The 14,809-nt window shown below is 45.0% G+C and overlaps 1 protein-coding gene across 3 annotated transcripts in view; it reads left to right on the forward strand.

Moving 5' to 3' along the window:
* Window positions 1–12,779: 12,779 nt before the first annotated feature.
* The window catches only part of LOC120020303 (solute carrier family 22 member 23-like), a 57,431-nt gene continuing 55,401 nt past the window's right edge, over window positions 12,780–14,809 (forward strand). For 2 of the 3 annotated variants that reach the window (XM_038963871.1, XM_038963872.1), the window contains exon 1: window positions 13,386–13,832. In XM_038963871.1, the coding sequence (XP_038819799.1) occupies window positions 13,386–13,832 (447 nt within the window). Of the gene's footprint in view, window positions 13,833–14,809 lie in introns of all 3 variants that reach the window. The other variant, XM_038963870.1, reaches the window with a different exon arrangement.

The following is a 14,809-nucleotide window of genomic DNA, read 5'->3' on the forward strand; positions in this document are numbered from 1 at the left end:
ATTCAATTGAGAATATGTGGTATGACTTAAATATTGCTGTACAACAGCAGAACCCATTAAACTTGAAGGAGCTGGAGCAGTTTTTCCTTGAAGAATGGGCAAAAATCCCAGTGGCTAGATGTGCCAAGCTTATAGAGACATACCCCAAGAGACTTGTAGCTGTAATTGCTGCAAAAGGTGGCTCTACAAAGTATTGACTTTGGGGGGGTGAATAGTTATGCACGCTCAAGTTTTTTTGTTGTTGTCTTATTTCTTGTTTGTTTTACAATAAAACATATTTTACATTTTCAAAGTGGTTGGCATGTTGTGTAAATCAAATGATACAACCCCCCCCAAAATCCATTTTAATTCCAGGTTGTAAGGCAACAAAATAGGAAAAATGCCAAGGGGGGTGAATACTTTCGCAAGCCACTGTACAGTGTGCATGGTCTTGGAGTCTTGCCTGGCACAGCTACAGTAGCAGGGTGTGGCACTGCTAGTATAACTCAACAGACAGCTAGGATGGGAAATCCAGTTTAACAATGTCACATAGACACCTCAACTCACACTCTATGACCTAAAGGCAGACAGGGAAGAATTAAATAATTACTCATTCGTTTGAAAGGTGATTTTCTTGCAGCTGCTTCTGTGGGAAAACTATGAGTCCGGTATGAACTGTTTATCCTCTAGCAACTGATAGTTTAGTATAATTTTAAACAATTTGATTTATGTGGAGCAATGATGGTGTGCTCACAAAGCTTTGATCATTAGATACAGTGAGACAGAAAAGGGGAAAATGTGTGTGTGTGTATGTATGTGTGTGGGGGTTGGTTTGTCTATCCTTGTGGGGACCTACAATCCCCAAAGTCCCCACAAGGATAGTAAAACAAGGAAAATTCTCCCTCGTGGGGACATTTCCCACATTCCCATGAGGGGTTAGGTTTAGGTTTACAATTAGGTTAAGGGGTTAGGGTTAGAGTTAGGGTTTGGGTTTGGGTTAGGGTTAAGGTTATGGTAAGGGTTAGGGCTAGGTTTAGGGTTAGTGGTTAGGGAAAATAGAATTTTGAATGGAAATGTATTTTAGGTCCCCACGAGGATATAAGATCCTTAACGTGTGTGTGTGTGTGTGTGTGTGTGTGTGTGTGTGTGTGTGTGTGTGTGTGTGTGTGTGTGTGTGTGTGCGTGTGTGCGTGTGTGTGTGTGTGTGAGCAAGAGAGAGAGAGTGTTCTACACAGCAAAGTTACGATTGACAGCACTGTTTAAGCCTGAGGCAAACCACCAGTGCTTTCCAGCCGAGCATTAATCACCAGCCTAGTGAGTGTTGACAGTTTCCAACACACACACCTACACACACCTATGCACACGCGCACACACACACACACAAACACACGCAGGTCAACCGATGCACACACGGTTTGGCTTCCCGCCACACCTGAGATTGTTGCCATGGTGACAAAAAAGCAGGTTTGAACAATAACAAACAGTATGGTGAGACAGGGCTTGTTTGAGTGGTAAGGCGAAAGCAACCGACTGTGGACGAAAGTCGAGGAGTGAAGTCGGGGGAGGTGCATCTGCGACAGCCGAAAGTCGGACATTGTTGTGGTTTTCCAACAGCAAGGCTTAGATCATCATCGCAGAGTCAACATAGATTGTATTGTTTATAAAAGTCTTTATAAATGTCTTTATAAATGTTTCTATACCCCCATATCACATACTCACAAACTGAAAACATAACGTGTGAAAAATTCATTGGTTAGACTGGTCTCAAATACCACTTTTCATTTGTTAAAGCTATCCCTGGTAGCTTTAGAATCGCCCAAAGTTTGTTCCTGTTTCAGTCACGTATTTGGCCACATTCACGTGGGTCAAACAAAAAACACTCTAATGATTAGTTGACAAATAGTGCCTCGCATGATGCAGTTGGTGAGAAGCAACTGCAGCGACTTGAAGGCGACTTCATCAAAAACTGCATGACCTTTGATCAGTTCATGCAGTCGACATGTAGCCGCAAGTCTGACAATTTTTATAACCATAATGCAACACGCTTTGAAAGGCGGTTCACAAAAGTGACCCATTCGAACGTGCCCACAGATAGTGTTGTGGTGTGAGGGCAGGTCAGGTTTTATTGGCAGACACTCAACAAAGTGGGAAAAAACTGGTTGAATCAATATTGTTTCCATGTCATTTCAACCCAAAATGTCAATGTGATGATGTTGAATGAATGTAGAAAACGAATTGGATTTGCAAAGAGTCATCTACGTGAGGGAATTTTGTATTTTTTGACAACTCAACCAAATGTAAATCAAAACTAGACTTTGAACTAGACTTGATAGCTTAAGGCTGTCGTAGCTCGAGCATTTTGATTCACAACTGACAAAACCTAGCCTATACATGTTTAAATCATTCAAAAGAAACATCAAAATACACAATGGGGAAAACTCTAAATGTTTACATGCCATATTACATAAACATATCTGCAAAAAGAAAGAAAAGTAAAACTGATATATTGTCAAACCAGTGGGTTGTGACAGGCTACATTGACAGGACCAGGTTTTGTGGGAAAGGTTTGTGAATTAAGCATATTAGTGATATTGCACAATTATAAAACGTTTCACTGAAACATTACTGTTAACTCTGTTCAACTAGGATGGGAATAATTGTATTTTTGTAAATCAAATCAAATATTATGTGTCACATGCTTCGTAAACAACAGGTGTAGACAAAGTAAAATGCTGATTTACGGGTCCTTTTCCAACAATGCAGAGAGAAAGATAAATGTATTTTCTATAAATAGAAATAGTGACACAAGGAATAAATATACAGTAAATAACGAATAACAATAACGAGAAAATGTAACATGTCTATATACAGGGACTACCAGTATCGAGTCGATGTGCAGGGGTACGAGGTAATTGAGGTAGCTATGTACATATAGGTAGGGGTAAAGTGACTAGGCAACAGGATAGATAATACACAGTAGCAGCAGCGTATCTGTGGTGTGTAAGTGTAAGTGTGTTGGGGTGTCAGTGTGAGTATGTCTGAGTGAGTGGGTAAAGTCCAGTGTGTGTGCATAGAGTCAGTGCAGAAGAGTTAGTGCAAATAATTGTTTGTGTGTGTTGGGATGTGCATGTGTGTGTTGGCGTGTTAGTGTAAGTATGTCCAGTGTGTGTATGCATAGAGTCAGTGCAAACGAGTCCAATAAAGGGTCAATGCAGGTAGTCCAGGTAGCCATTTGCTGAGCTATTTAGCAGTCTTATGGCTTGGGGGTAGAAGCTGTTCATGGTCCTGTTGGTTCCAGACTTGGTGCAGACACAATAAAGGTAGCCTAGCGGTTAGATCGTTGGGCCAGTAACCGAAAGGGTGCTGGTTCAAATACCCAAGTTAATTAGTCAAGTTAGTCAAAAGGTGAAAAATCTGTTGATGTGCCCTTGAGCGAGGCAATTTGCTCTAGGGGTGCTGTACTACTATTTCTGACCCTGTAAAACAACACATTTGACTGCACTTGTCCGGTGCATATGACAATAAAAATAAAAATAAATTCTTTACAGGATATCTTTAAAAAAAAACTATGCCTTAAGCCACATTAAGCGTAAGAATATTACCTTGAACATTCAAATACTACATGACAGTTACATTTGTAGATATATGTCTTTGATCTTTGCTAAGAGCTGTATAATTCCCAGATCAAGGTTGACAAGAGTTGTTATTCAGGTTTAGCAGTGCAGGTCAGCAGTGTGTCAGTGGTAACAAGCTGGAACTGCTCCATGGTCTGTTAGACTACAGTAGGTCTGTATTCTACAGTAGCGGAGAGGAGCTTGGAAACAGTCAGAGAGTTGCATCTTTGGTTGGGGCTGACTGTTAACAAATGGAGCCTATGCTAGTGTTGCTTATTGAAATGTCAAACAAAGAAATAAGTAACTGAGTTATGTGTCATTTGCCTAATTTCCATTTACTATCTACATTAAAAGTAAAAACCTTGTAATTTCTGTACTGTAAAATAAAGTGGTACCAAAATAATCATGGAAAAACATCACATTTTGGGGACAGTTCCAATACCAACAAAACCTCTACCGACAATCCAAGGCCTATGTCAAGGCCTACGTCATTTAGAATGACTGTTCGCACTTTTTTGTGTAAACTAAAAATGACAATGCTGTAGTGACACACTGTAACCAGCAGAGAGTGGCATTGCCACTAAATAGAAAGAAAAGAGGAAGGGGTGAAAGGGGTGAAACGTTAAATAAAATAAATACCAGTCAAAAGTTTGGACACACCTACTCATTCAAAGGTTTTTCTTTATTTTTACTATTTTCTACATTGTAGAATATGAGTGAAGACATCAAAACTATGAAATAACACATATGGAATCATGTAGTAACCAAAAAAGGGTTAAACAAATCAAAATAGATTTTATATTCTTCAAAGTAGCCACCCGTTGCCTTGATGACAGCTTTGCACACTCTTGGCTGGTTTTCCTTCACTCTGCGGTCCAACTCAACCCAAAATACCTATTTTTTTTCACCCCTTTTCGTGGTATCCAATTGGTAGTAGTTACAGTCTTGTCTCATCACTGCAACTACGGACTCGGGAGAGGCGAAGGTCGAGAGCCATACATCCTCCAAAACACAACCCAACCAAGCCGGAAGCCAGCCACACCAATGTGTCGGAGGTAACACCGTACACCTGGCGACCTGGTCAGCGTGCACTGCACCCGGCCCGACACAGGAGTTGCTAGGATATCCCTGCCGGACAAACCCTCCCTAACCCGGACGATGCTGGGCCAATTGTGTGCCGCCCCATGGGCCTCCCAGTCACGGCCGGCTACCAGAATCACTGGTGGCACAGCTAGCACTGCGATGCAAAACTATCTCAATTGGGTTGAGGTTGGATGATTGTGGAGGCCAGGTCATCTGCTGCAGCACTCCATCACTCTCCTTCTTGGTTATATAGTCCTTACACAACCTGAAGGTGTTGAAAAACAAATGATAGTCCCACTAAGCCCAAACCAGATGGGATGGCGTATTGCTGTAGAATGCTGTTGTAGCCATGCTGGTTAAGTGTGCCATGCATGCTAAAGAAATCAGTGTCACCAGCAAAACACCCCCACACCATCACACCTCCTCCTCCATGCTTCACTGTGTGAACAACACATGCGGAGATCATTCACTCATCTACTCTGCATCCCACAAAGACACAGTGGTTGGAACCAAAAATCTCAAATTTGGACTCATCAGACCAAAGGACAGATTTCCACTGGTCTAATGTCCATTGCTTGTGTTTCTTTGTCATGTTTTGTCTTTTGATTATCATGTCTTGTCCCTGTGCTTCCCTTCCATTTGTCTCCCTCTGCTGGTCTTAGTAGGTTCTTTCCCTCTCTCTTCCCCTCCCTCTCTTCCTCTCTCGCTCTCTCTCTATCGTTCCGTTCCTGCTCCCAGCTGTTCCTCATTCTCCTAACTACCTCATTTAATCTTTCACACCTGTCCCCTATTTTGCCCTCTGATTAGAGTTCCTATTTCTCCCTCTGTTTTCCGCTTCTGTCCTTGTCGGATCTTTGTTTGATGTTTGCTGTTCCGTGTCCTGGTTCCGCCCTGTCGTGTTTTTGCCTTCATCAGATGCTGCGTGTGAGCAGGCGTCCTGGTTCCGCCCTGTCGTGTTTTTGCCTTCATCAGATGCTGCGTGTGAGCAGGTGTCATCTAAGATATATCCAGGAGTACCGTTTTGTTTAAGTTTGGAATAAAGACTCTGTTTTTGTTAAGTCGCTTTTGGGTCCTCATTCATCTGCATAACAGAAAGATCCGACCAGTATGGACCCAGCGACTACGGATTCTCGCAACACTGCCATCGAGATCCAGGGAGCAATGCTCGGCAGACACGAGCAGGAATTGTCTGCTGCTCGTCATGCCGTTGAGACCCTGGCCGCTCAGGTTTCCAACCTCTCAGGACAGTTTCAGAGTCTTCGTCTCGTGCCACCTGTTACTTCCTGGTCTTCCGAGTCTTCGGAACCTAGGGTTAATAACCCACCATGTTACTCTGGGCAACCCACTGAGTGCCGCTCCTTTCTGACCCAGTGTGATATTGTGTTTTCTCTCCAGCCCAACACATACTCACGAGAGAGAGCTCGGATCGCCTACGTCATATCACTCCTTACTGGTCGGGCTCGGGAGTGGGGCACAGCTATCTGGGAGGCAAGGGCTGAGTGTACTAACGATTATCAGAGCTTTAAAGAGGAGATGATACGGGTTTTTGATCGTTCAGTTTTTGGGAAGGAGGCTTCCAGGGTCCTGGCTTCCCTATGTCAAGGTGATCGATCCATAACGGATTACTCTATAGAGTTTCGCACTCTTGCTGCATCCAGTGACTGGAACGAGCCGGCGTTGCTCGCTCGTTTTCTGGAGGGACTTCACGCTGAGGTTAAGGATGAGATTCTCTCCCGGGAGGTTCCTTCCAGCGTGGACTCTTTGATTGCACTCGCCATCCGCATAGAACGACGGGTAGATCTTCGTCACCGAGCTCGTGGAAGAGAGCTCGCGTTAACGGTGGTTCCCCTCTCCGCATCTCAACCATCTTCTCCCATCAGCTCAGAGACTGAGCCCATGCAGCTGGGAGGTATTCGCATCTCGACTAAGGAGAGGGAACGGAGAATCACCAACCGCCTTTGTCTCTATTGCGGTTCTGCTGGACATTTTGTCATGTCATGTCCAGTAAAAGGCCAGAGCTCATCAGTAAGCGGAGGGCTACTGGTGAGCGCTACTACTCAGGTCTCTCCATCAAGATCCTGTACTACCTTGTCGGTCCATCTACGCTGGACCGGTTCGGCTGCTTCCTGCAGTGCCTTGATAGACTCTGGGGCTGAGGGTTGTTTTATGGACGAAGCATGGGCTCGGAAACATGACATTCCTCTCAGACAGTTAGGGAAGCCCACGCCCATGTTCGCCTTAGATGGTAGTCTTCTCCCCAGTATCAGATGTGAGACACTACCTTTAACCCTCACAGTATCTGGTAACCACAGTGAGACCATTTCCTTTTTGATTTTTCGTTCACCTTTTACACCTGTTGTTTTGGGTCATCCCTGGCTAGTATGTCATAATCCTTCTATTAATTGGTCTAGTAATTCTATCCTATCCTGGAACGTTTCTTGTCATGTGAAGTGTTTAATGTCTGCTATCCCTCCTGTGTCTTCTGTCCCCTCTACTCAGGAGGAACCTGGTGACTTGACAGGAGTGCCGGAGGAATATCATGATCTGCGCACGGTCTTCAGTCGGTCCAGAGCCAGCTCCCTTCCTCCTCACCGGTCGTATGATTGTTGTATTGATCTCCTTCCGGGGACCACTCCCCCTCGGGGTAGACTTTACTCTCTGTCGGCTCCCGAACGTAAGGCTCTCGAGGATTATCTGTCTGTTTCTCTCAACGCCGGTACCGTGGTGCCTTCTTCCTCTCCCGCCGGAGCGGGGTTTTTCTTTGTTAAGAAGAAGGACGGTACTCTGCGCCCCTGTGTGGATTATCGAGGGCTGAATGACATAACGGTTAAGAATCGTTATCCGCTTCCCCTTATGTCGTCAGCCTTCGAGATGCTGCAGGGAGCCAGGTTCTTTACTAAGTTGGACCTTCGTAACGCTTACCATCTCGTACGCATCAGAGAGGGGGACGAGTGGAAAACGGCGTTTAACACTCCGTTAGGGCATTTTGAATACCGGGTTCTGCCGTTCGGTCTCTCTAATGCTCCAGCGGTCTTTCAGGCATTAGTCAATGATGTACTGAGAGACATGCTGAACATCTTTGTTTTCGTTTACCTTGACGATATCCTGATTTTTTCACCGTCACTCGAGATTCATGTTCAGCACGTTCGACGTGTACTCCAGCGCCTTTTAGAGAATTGTCTCTACGTGAAGGCTGAGAAGTGCGCCTTTCATGTCTCCTCTGTCACTTTTCTTGGTTCTGTTATTTCCGCTGAAGGCATTCAGATGGATCCCGCTAAGGTCCAGGCTGTCAGCGATTGGCCCGTCCCTAAGTCACGTGTCGAGTTGCAGCGCTTTCTCGGTTTCGCTAATTTCTATCGGCGTTTCATTCGTAATTTCGGTCAAGTGGCTGCCCCTCTCACAGCTCTGACTTCTGTCAAGACTTGCTTTAAGTGGTCCGGTTCCGCCCAGGGAGCTTTTGATCTCCTCAAGAAGCGTTTTACATCCGCTCCTATCCTTGTTACTCCTGACGTCACTAAACAATTTATTGTCGAGGTTGACGCTTCAGAGGTGGGCGTGGGAGCCATTCTGTCCCAGCGCTTCCAGTCTGACGATAAGGTTCATCCTTGCGCTTACTTTTCTCATCGCCTGTCGCCATCGGAACGCAACTATGATGTGGGTAACCGCGAACTGCTCGCTATCCGCTTAGCCATAGGCGAATGGCGACAGTGGTTGGAGGGGGCGACCGTTCCTTTTGTCGTTTGGACTGACCATAAGAACCTTGAGTACATCCGTTCTGCCAAACGACTTAATGCACGTCAAGCTCGTTGGGCGTTGTTTTTCGCTCGTTTCGAGTTCGTGATTTCCTATCGCCCGGGGAATAAGAACACCAAGCCTGATGCCTTATCCCGTCTCTTTAGTTCTTCTGTGGTTTCTACCGACCCCGAGGGGATTCTCCCTGAAGGGCGTGTTGTCGGGTTGACTGTCTGGGGAATTGAGAGACAGGTAAAGCAAGCGCTCACTCACACTGCGTCGCCGCGCGCTTGTCCTAGTAACCTTCTGTTTGTTCCTGTCCCTACTCGTCTGGCTGTTCTTCAGTGGGCTCATTCTGCCAAGTTAGCTGGCCACCCCGGTGTTCGGGGTACGCTTGCTTCTATTCGCCAGCGGTTTTGGTGGCCTACTCAGGAGCGGGACACGCGCCGTTTCGTGGCTGCTTGTTCGGACTGCGCGCAGACTAAGTCAGGTAACTCTCCTCCTGCCGGTCGTCTCAGACCGCTTCCCATTCCTTCTCGACCATGGTCTCACATCGCCTTAGACTTTATTACCGGTCTGCCTTCGTCTGCGGGGAAGACTGTGATTCTTACGGTTATCGATAGGTTCTCTAAGGCGGCACATTTCATTCCCCTCGCTAAGCTTCCTTCCGCTAAGGAGACGGCACAAATCATCATTGAGAATGTGTTCAGAATTCATGGCCTCCCGTTAGACGCCGTTTCAGACAGAGGTCCGCAATTCACGTCACAGTTTTGGAGGGAGTTCTGTCGTTTGATCGGTGCTTCCGTCAGTCTCTCTTCCGGGTTTCATCCCCAGTCTAACGGTCAAGCAGAAAGGGCCAATCAGTCGATTGGTCGCATTTTACGCAGCCTTTCGTTTCGAAACCCTGCGTCTTGGGCAGAACAGCTCCCCTGGGCTGAGTACGCTCACAACTCGCTTCCTTCGTCTGCTACAGGGCTATCTCCGTTTCAGAGTAGTCTTGGTTACCAGCCTCCTCTGTTCTCGTCCCAGCTCGCCGAGTCCAGCGTTCCCTCCGCTCAGGCTTTTGTCCAACGTTGTGAGCGCACTTGGAGGAGGGTCAGGTCTGCACTTTGCCGTTACAGGGCGCAGACTGTGAGAGCCGCCAATAAACGTAGGATTAAGAGTCCTAGGTATTGTCGCGGTCAGAGAGTGTGGCTTTCCACTCGTAACCTTCCCCTTACGACAGCTTCTCGCAAGTTGACTCCGCGGTTCATTGGTCCGTTCCGTGTCTCTCAGGTCGTCAATCCTGTCGCTGTGCGACTGCTTCTTCCGCGACATCTTCGTCGCGTCCACCCTGTCTTCCATGTCTCTTGTGTCAAGCCTTTTCTTCGCGCTCCCGTTCGTCTTCCCTCCCCCCCTCCCGTCCTTGTCGAGGGCGCACCTATTTACAAGGTACGGAAGATCATGGACATGCGTTCTCGGGGACGTGGTCACCAGTACTTAGTGGATTGGGAGGGTTACGGTCCTGAGGAGAGGAGTTGGGTTCCATCTCGGGACGTGCTGGACCGTTCTTTGATTAATGATTTCCTCCGTTGCCGCCAGGGTTCCTCCTCGAGTGCGCCAGGAGGCGCTCGGTGAGTGGGGGGGTACTGTCATGTTTTGTCTTTTGATTATCATGTCTTGTCCCTGTGCTTCCCTTCCATTTGTCTCCCTCTGCTGGTCTTAGTAGGTTCTTTCCCTCTCTCTTCCCCTCCCTCTCTTCCTCTCTCGCTCTCTCTCTATCGTTCCGTTCCTGCTCCCAGCTGTTCCTCATTCTCCTAACTACCTCATTTAATCTTTCACACCTGTCCCCTATTTTGCCCTCTGATTAGAGTTCCTATTTCTCCCTCTGTTTTCCGCTTCTGTCCTTGTCGGATCTTTGTTTGATGTTTGCTGTTCCGTGTCCTGGTTCCGCCCTGTCGTGTTTTTGCCTTCATCAGATGCTGCGTGTGAGCAGGCGTCCTGGTTCCGCCCTGTCGTGTTTTTGCCTTCATCAGATGCTGCGTGTGAGCAGGTGTCATCTAAGATATATCCAGGAGTACCGTTTTGTTTAAGTTTGGAATAAAGACTCTGTTTTTGTTAAGTCGCTTTTGGGTCCTCATTCATCTGCATAACATTCTTGGCCCAAGCAAGTCTCTTGTTCTTATTGGTGTCCTTTAGTAGTGGTTTCTTTGCAGCAATTCGACCATGAAGGCCTGATTCACACAGTCTCCTCTGAACAGTTGATGTTGAGATGTGTCTGTTACTTGTACTCCGTGAAGCATTTATTTGGGGCGCAATTTCTGAGGCTGATAACTCTAATGAACTTATCCTCTGCAGCAGAGGTAACTCTGGGTCTTCCATTCCTGTGGCGGTCCTCATGAGTGCCAGTTTCATCATAGCACTTGATGGTTTTTGAGACTGCACTTGAAGAAACTTTGAAAGTACTTGACATTTTCCGGATTGACTGACCTTCATGTCTTAAAGTAATGATGGACTGTTTTCTGTGCTTATTTGAGCTGTTCTTGCCTTGTCTTTTACCAAATATGGTTATCTTTTTTATACCATCCCTACCTTGTCACAACACAACTGATTGGCTCAAACGCATTAAGACGGAAAGAAATTCCACAAATACATTTTTAACAAGGCACACCTGTTAATTGAAATGCATTACAGGTGACTACCTCATGAAGCTGGTTGAGAGAATGCCAAGAGTGTGCAAAGCTGTTATTTCATAGTTTTGATGTGTTCGCTATTATTCTACAATGTAGAAAATAGTAAAAATAAAGAAAAACCCTGGATTGAGTAGGTGTGTCCAAACTTTTGACTGGTACTGTACTTCATATTGATTTTGTTGTGTTGATTTCAATTAAGTAATTTCCTCATAGATTACAGTATTTTATCTGACCACACAAGACAGTGTAGCTGAGAGTTACAGTTAATCATTACTGAAATAATAATGTGATAAGATCATAAAATAATGTGGTTGACTGACTGTATTGCACAGGTGATATTAATCACTCTCTCTGTATATCTGTGGTAATAATAAAATACCCCCTGTGTGTGTGTGTGTGTGTGTGTGTGTGTGTGATAGTAGGTCTATACCCCTACATTTTTCTTCTCAACTCTCAATTGCATACTCTCTTCTCCTTTCCCTCCACTATGACAGTCCTATTGTCACAGAACAATAAAGGGCAGGCGTATGGCCTTTTAAACGTCTCCTACACACATACAATGGGGACCTTTGTTGCTATCTAGTGCCAAAGCCTAGTAATGGTGAGAGCAGTAAGAGCAATAGTAATGGTGTATTTTTGTGGACACTCACTCCGTCATGGTTCGTTGGCCAAAGCCTATGGGGAAATGTATGTTTTTGGGGGGGATTTGATTGAAGCCCAAAATAAGGTCTGTGGCAAACAGAGGTTTAGGAAATCTTATACGTTTTGTTCTATGAGATCATTTTCATCAGTTAACGTCACTTTTTTGAATTTTGAACAATGTATGTAATCAAAACAAGCACATAAAGCACATAAAAGACTCATAATTCATAAAGGTCATGTTAACTGACTAATATTACCTCTTAGAAAAAAAAACGTATGATCTCCTAAGCCTGTGTTAACCTCCGACCTTATTTTCAGCATTTATCCCCATTCATTTACCCAATAGGAACGGCCGAGCGAAACAGAGGTAACTCATTTCCGTGTTTTAGGACTACAAATTGGAGACCTCTATTATGTAGTGGTGGGCATTCTGGGTCTTTTCTGTGAGCCGGATCATTTGGCTCCATTCCCCTAAAATAGACCTTCATTTTGCTCCCAAACCGCTCTTCCTTCAGTAGACTATTCTTAAAGAAATGGCAATCTCTAATTTAAAGTATAAAAGGTTGCCGACCATGATGTCACATCGTGAGATAAATACATGTTTACCTGACCAAATTATTAGATGGCCTGCAAAAAAGAGATTTGTTTTTAAGGTAGCCTACTGAAATAATTTGTGCAGACCAGAATGACGCTCTCCTCACTATTTTTCCTGAGCTGAGGAATTTACAATCAATGTTTTTTATATAGACTAATTTATCTGCGGATAATCGATATCTGGAGCTCAAAAAGAAATAGTAACAATATGCAAATCGGAAGCCAAATGAAAGGCTCTTTCACAGATGTGATTCTGTTCCCGACGTTCACCAAAAACAGCTGTTAAAAAAAGTGACGTTCTTCGCAAACGACCCACCACTAGTCTATTATTATGCACCCTGTAGGTGTATGCGACGGACAAGGGTGGAGGGTTGCTCAAAGTTCCGCCTATTTTATACTGCAAACAGAATCCGTGGTACTCCACCGCTGTGTAAATGATTTAAAAAGCATCAACTTTCGATATAGCGGATGACTTGACAGGAAAGAGGGAATAGGCTTGTGTTTACAAGAAGTCAGAGCTCAATGAGTGTACTGTACTCTGTAATTACATCTGCAACCTTGTACATGTGACTATTTAACTCTAAACGCTATAGGCTACTCTAACGGACTGTATTTGGGCAGGTGTGTTACCTGTAAGTGCAACCGTGTAAGGGGCAAGGTTGTATTCCCTCCCTTTGTTTACTACTTCTTCCGGCACAGCTCACACAGATAGGTTGATCAAATTCTATGCAAATGAGATGTATCCAGGAGATGGGAAATACTGGTGATTAAAAACTTCCCTCGCCGCATGTTGTCGCGCTTGTCTGTTCTAATATAGGACATTTGCTAGTCTGCATTTAAACCTGCTTGCAGTCGGCCAAATAAGCGCTCTTCCTTCAGTGATAATAGTGCGCGGAGTCCACCTAAACAGGATCACAGGGAGTGAGCAGCTTCCTGGTCATAAAGAAGTGTGTCTTGCTTCAATTTCAGTGATTGCCTACGCACCGCAGTCACCACCAGAGCGGGGTTATTGACGCAGTGTGGAGTCTCCCAGCAGCATTGCCAACTCGGCTGCACTACAGACGCATCCATGAGCAAAACCGCGATGGCCGTGGTACAGCTAGATACCGAAGACCATCAATCGGAGAACGGCTTTGTGTCCCTCGAAACAGAGTCGCCGGGATTGCTCACACGCATTGACAGTTGTGTCTTGCCTTTTCTTGGGGGATTTGGGAAGTACCAGAGACAGCTAATCGTGCTGACATGGATTCCGGCGTTATTTATTGGATTCAGCCAGTACTCTGATGAATTCCTTCTTGCCCAACCGAACAACACATGTGTTCCGCCTATGGCAAACACGACTAATTTGACTAGAAGTCCTTTATTTCATGGTGCAAATAATAGTTTTCCGCGAACAGCGGCGTACGTTTATACCAATGGCACCCACAATTATACGGCTAGGCATCTGCAACATTGTATGTGCAAAGAGTGGACGTTTGAGCTGCATACCGGACTCATTCAGAATGTGGTTACCAAGGTAAGTTTCGTGGCCTGACATTGAACAATTAGGACTGCATTTCCATAGTTTATATTATGTCATATACATTCCTCCCTCTTTTCAGATGAGGTACATTGGGCCAATTGATTTATAGTAGGCTATCAGCATATTGTGGCGGGTTACCCACAGCCATAAGTAAAGGCTGTTACCAGACAAGGGCTTTTGTCGTTTTCACATTGTTTTATTGTAGGACTATAGACCTATTCCATGTGTTGTGGTCTCATAATATAATATTGTTTTGATACAGACCAGCACCTGGCTTAACCGTCACACCTTCATACGAGTCAAAACATATGGCTGGTTCATGCATTGCAGCCTCCAATATCCTACTGTCGCAACAAGCCCAGGAAAGGATTTTTCCACAATGGGCTATCCCCGTATAATAAAATTAGCTGCTGCACTGAGTGCATTAATAACCTGTTCACGGGGCTAAGAATAATAATGGTCAATAACTAGCACTATGTGGGCAGTTGTGTGATCTTAATTTTAACATGCCAACAGTATTCTTAACGAGATTGCATGACATTACTCTCGGAGCAGCTGACGAGGTGTGAGCTATAGTGGAGAGATCTCTGACCACGGCGGAATGTGCCTGTGGTCATAAAGACCCAGACCAAAGTGATACTCGAGCTTTGATTTAGAGCAAAGGGCATGTACTATCACGCTCATTAGTGCTCCTCCGCGCGCGCCTCCCGAGAATAACGATTTTGCTATTGTCACCTGCCATATATCTAATTTAACACGCCAACACTAGTCTGGCTTTCTGAACTTATATCTGAAAAGTATACACTAAACTACTGTATCAAGGACTGTAGTCATCAGGTAATGGAATTTCTGCCCAGTTCCATTTTATTTTTAGTTGTTGATAGTTCAGATTAGGGCTGGGCGATATGGCCCAAATATAATATCATGGTATAAAAAAAAAAAAGCAAGGTAGGACGGTATTTTCAGTTTTT

This window comes from Salvelinus namaycush, chromosome 25 (assembly GCF_016432855.1).
Source record: "Salvelinus namaycush isolate Seneca chromosome 25, SaNama_1.0, whole genome shotgun sequence".
NCBI lineage: Eukaryota > Metazoa > Chordata > Actinopteri > Salmoniformes > Salmonidae > Salvelinus > Salvelinus namaycush.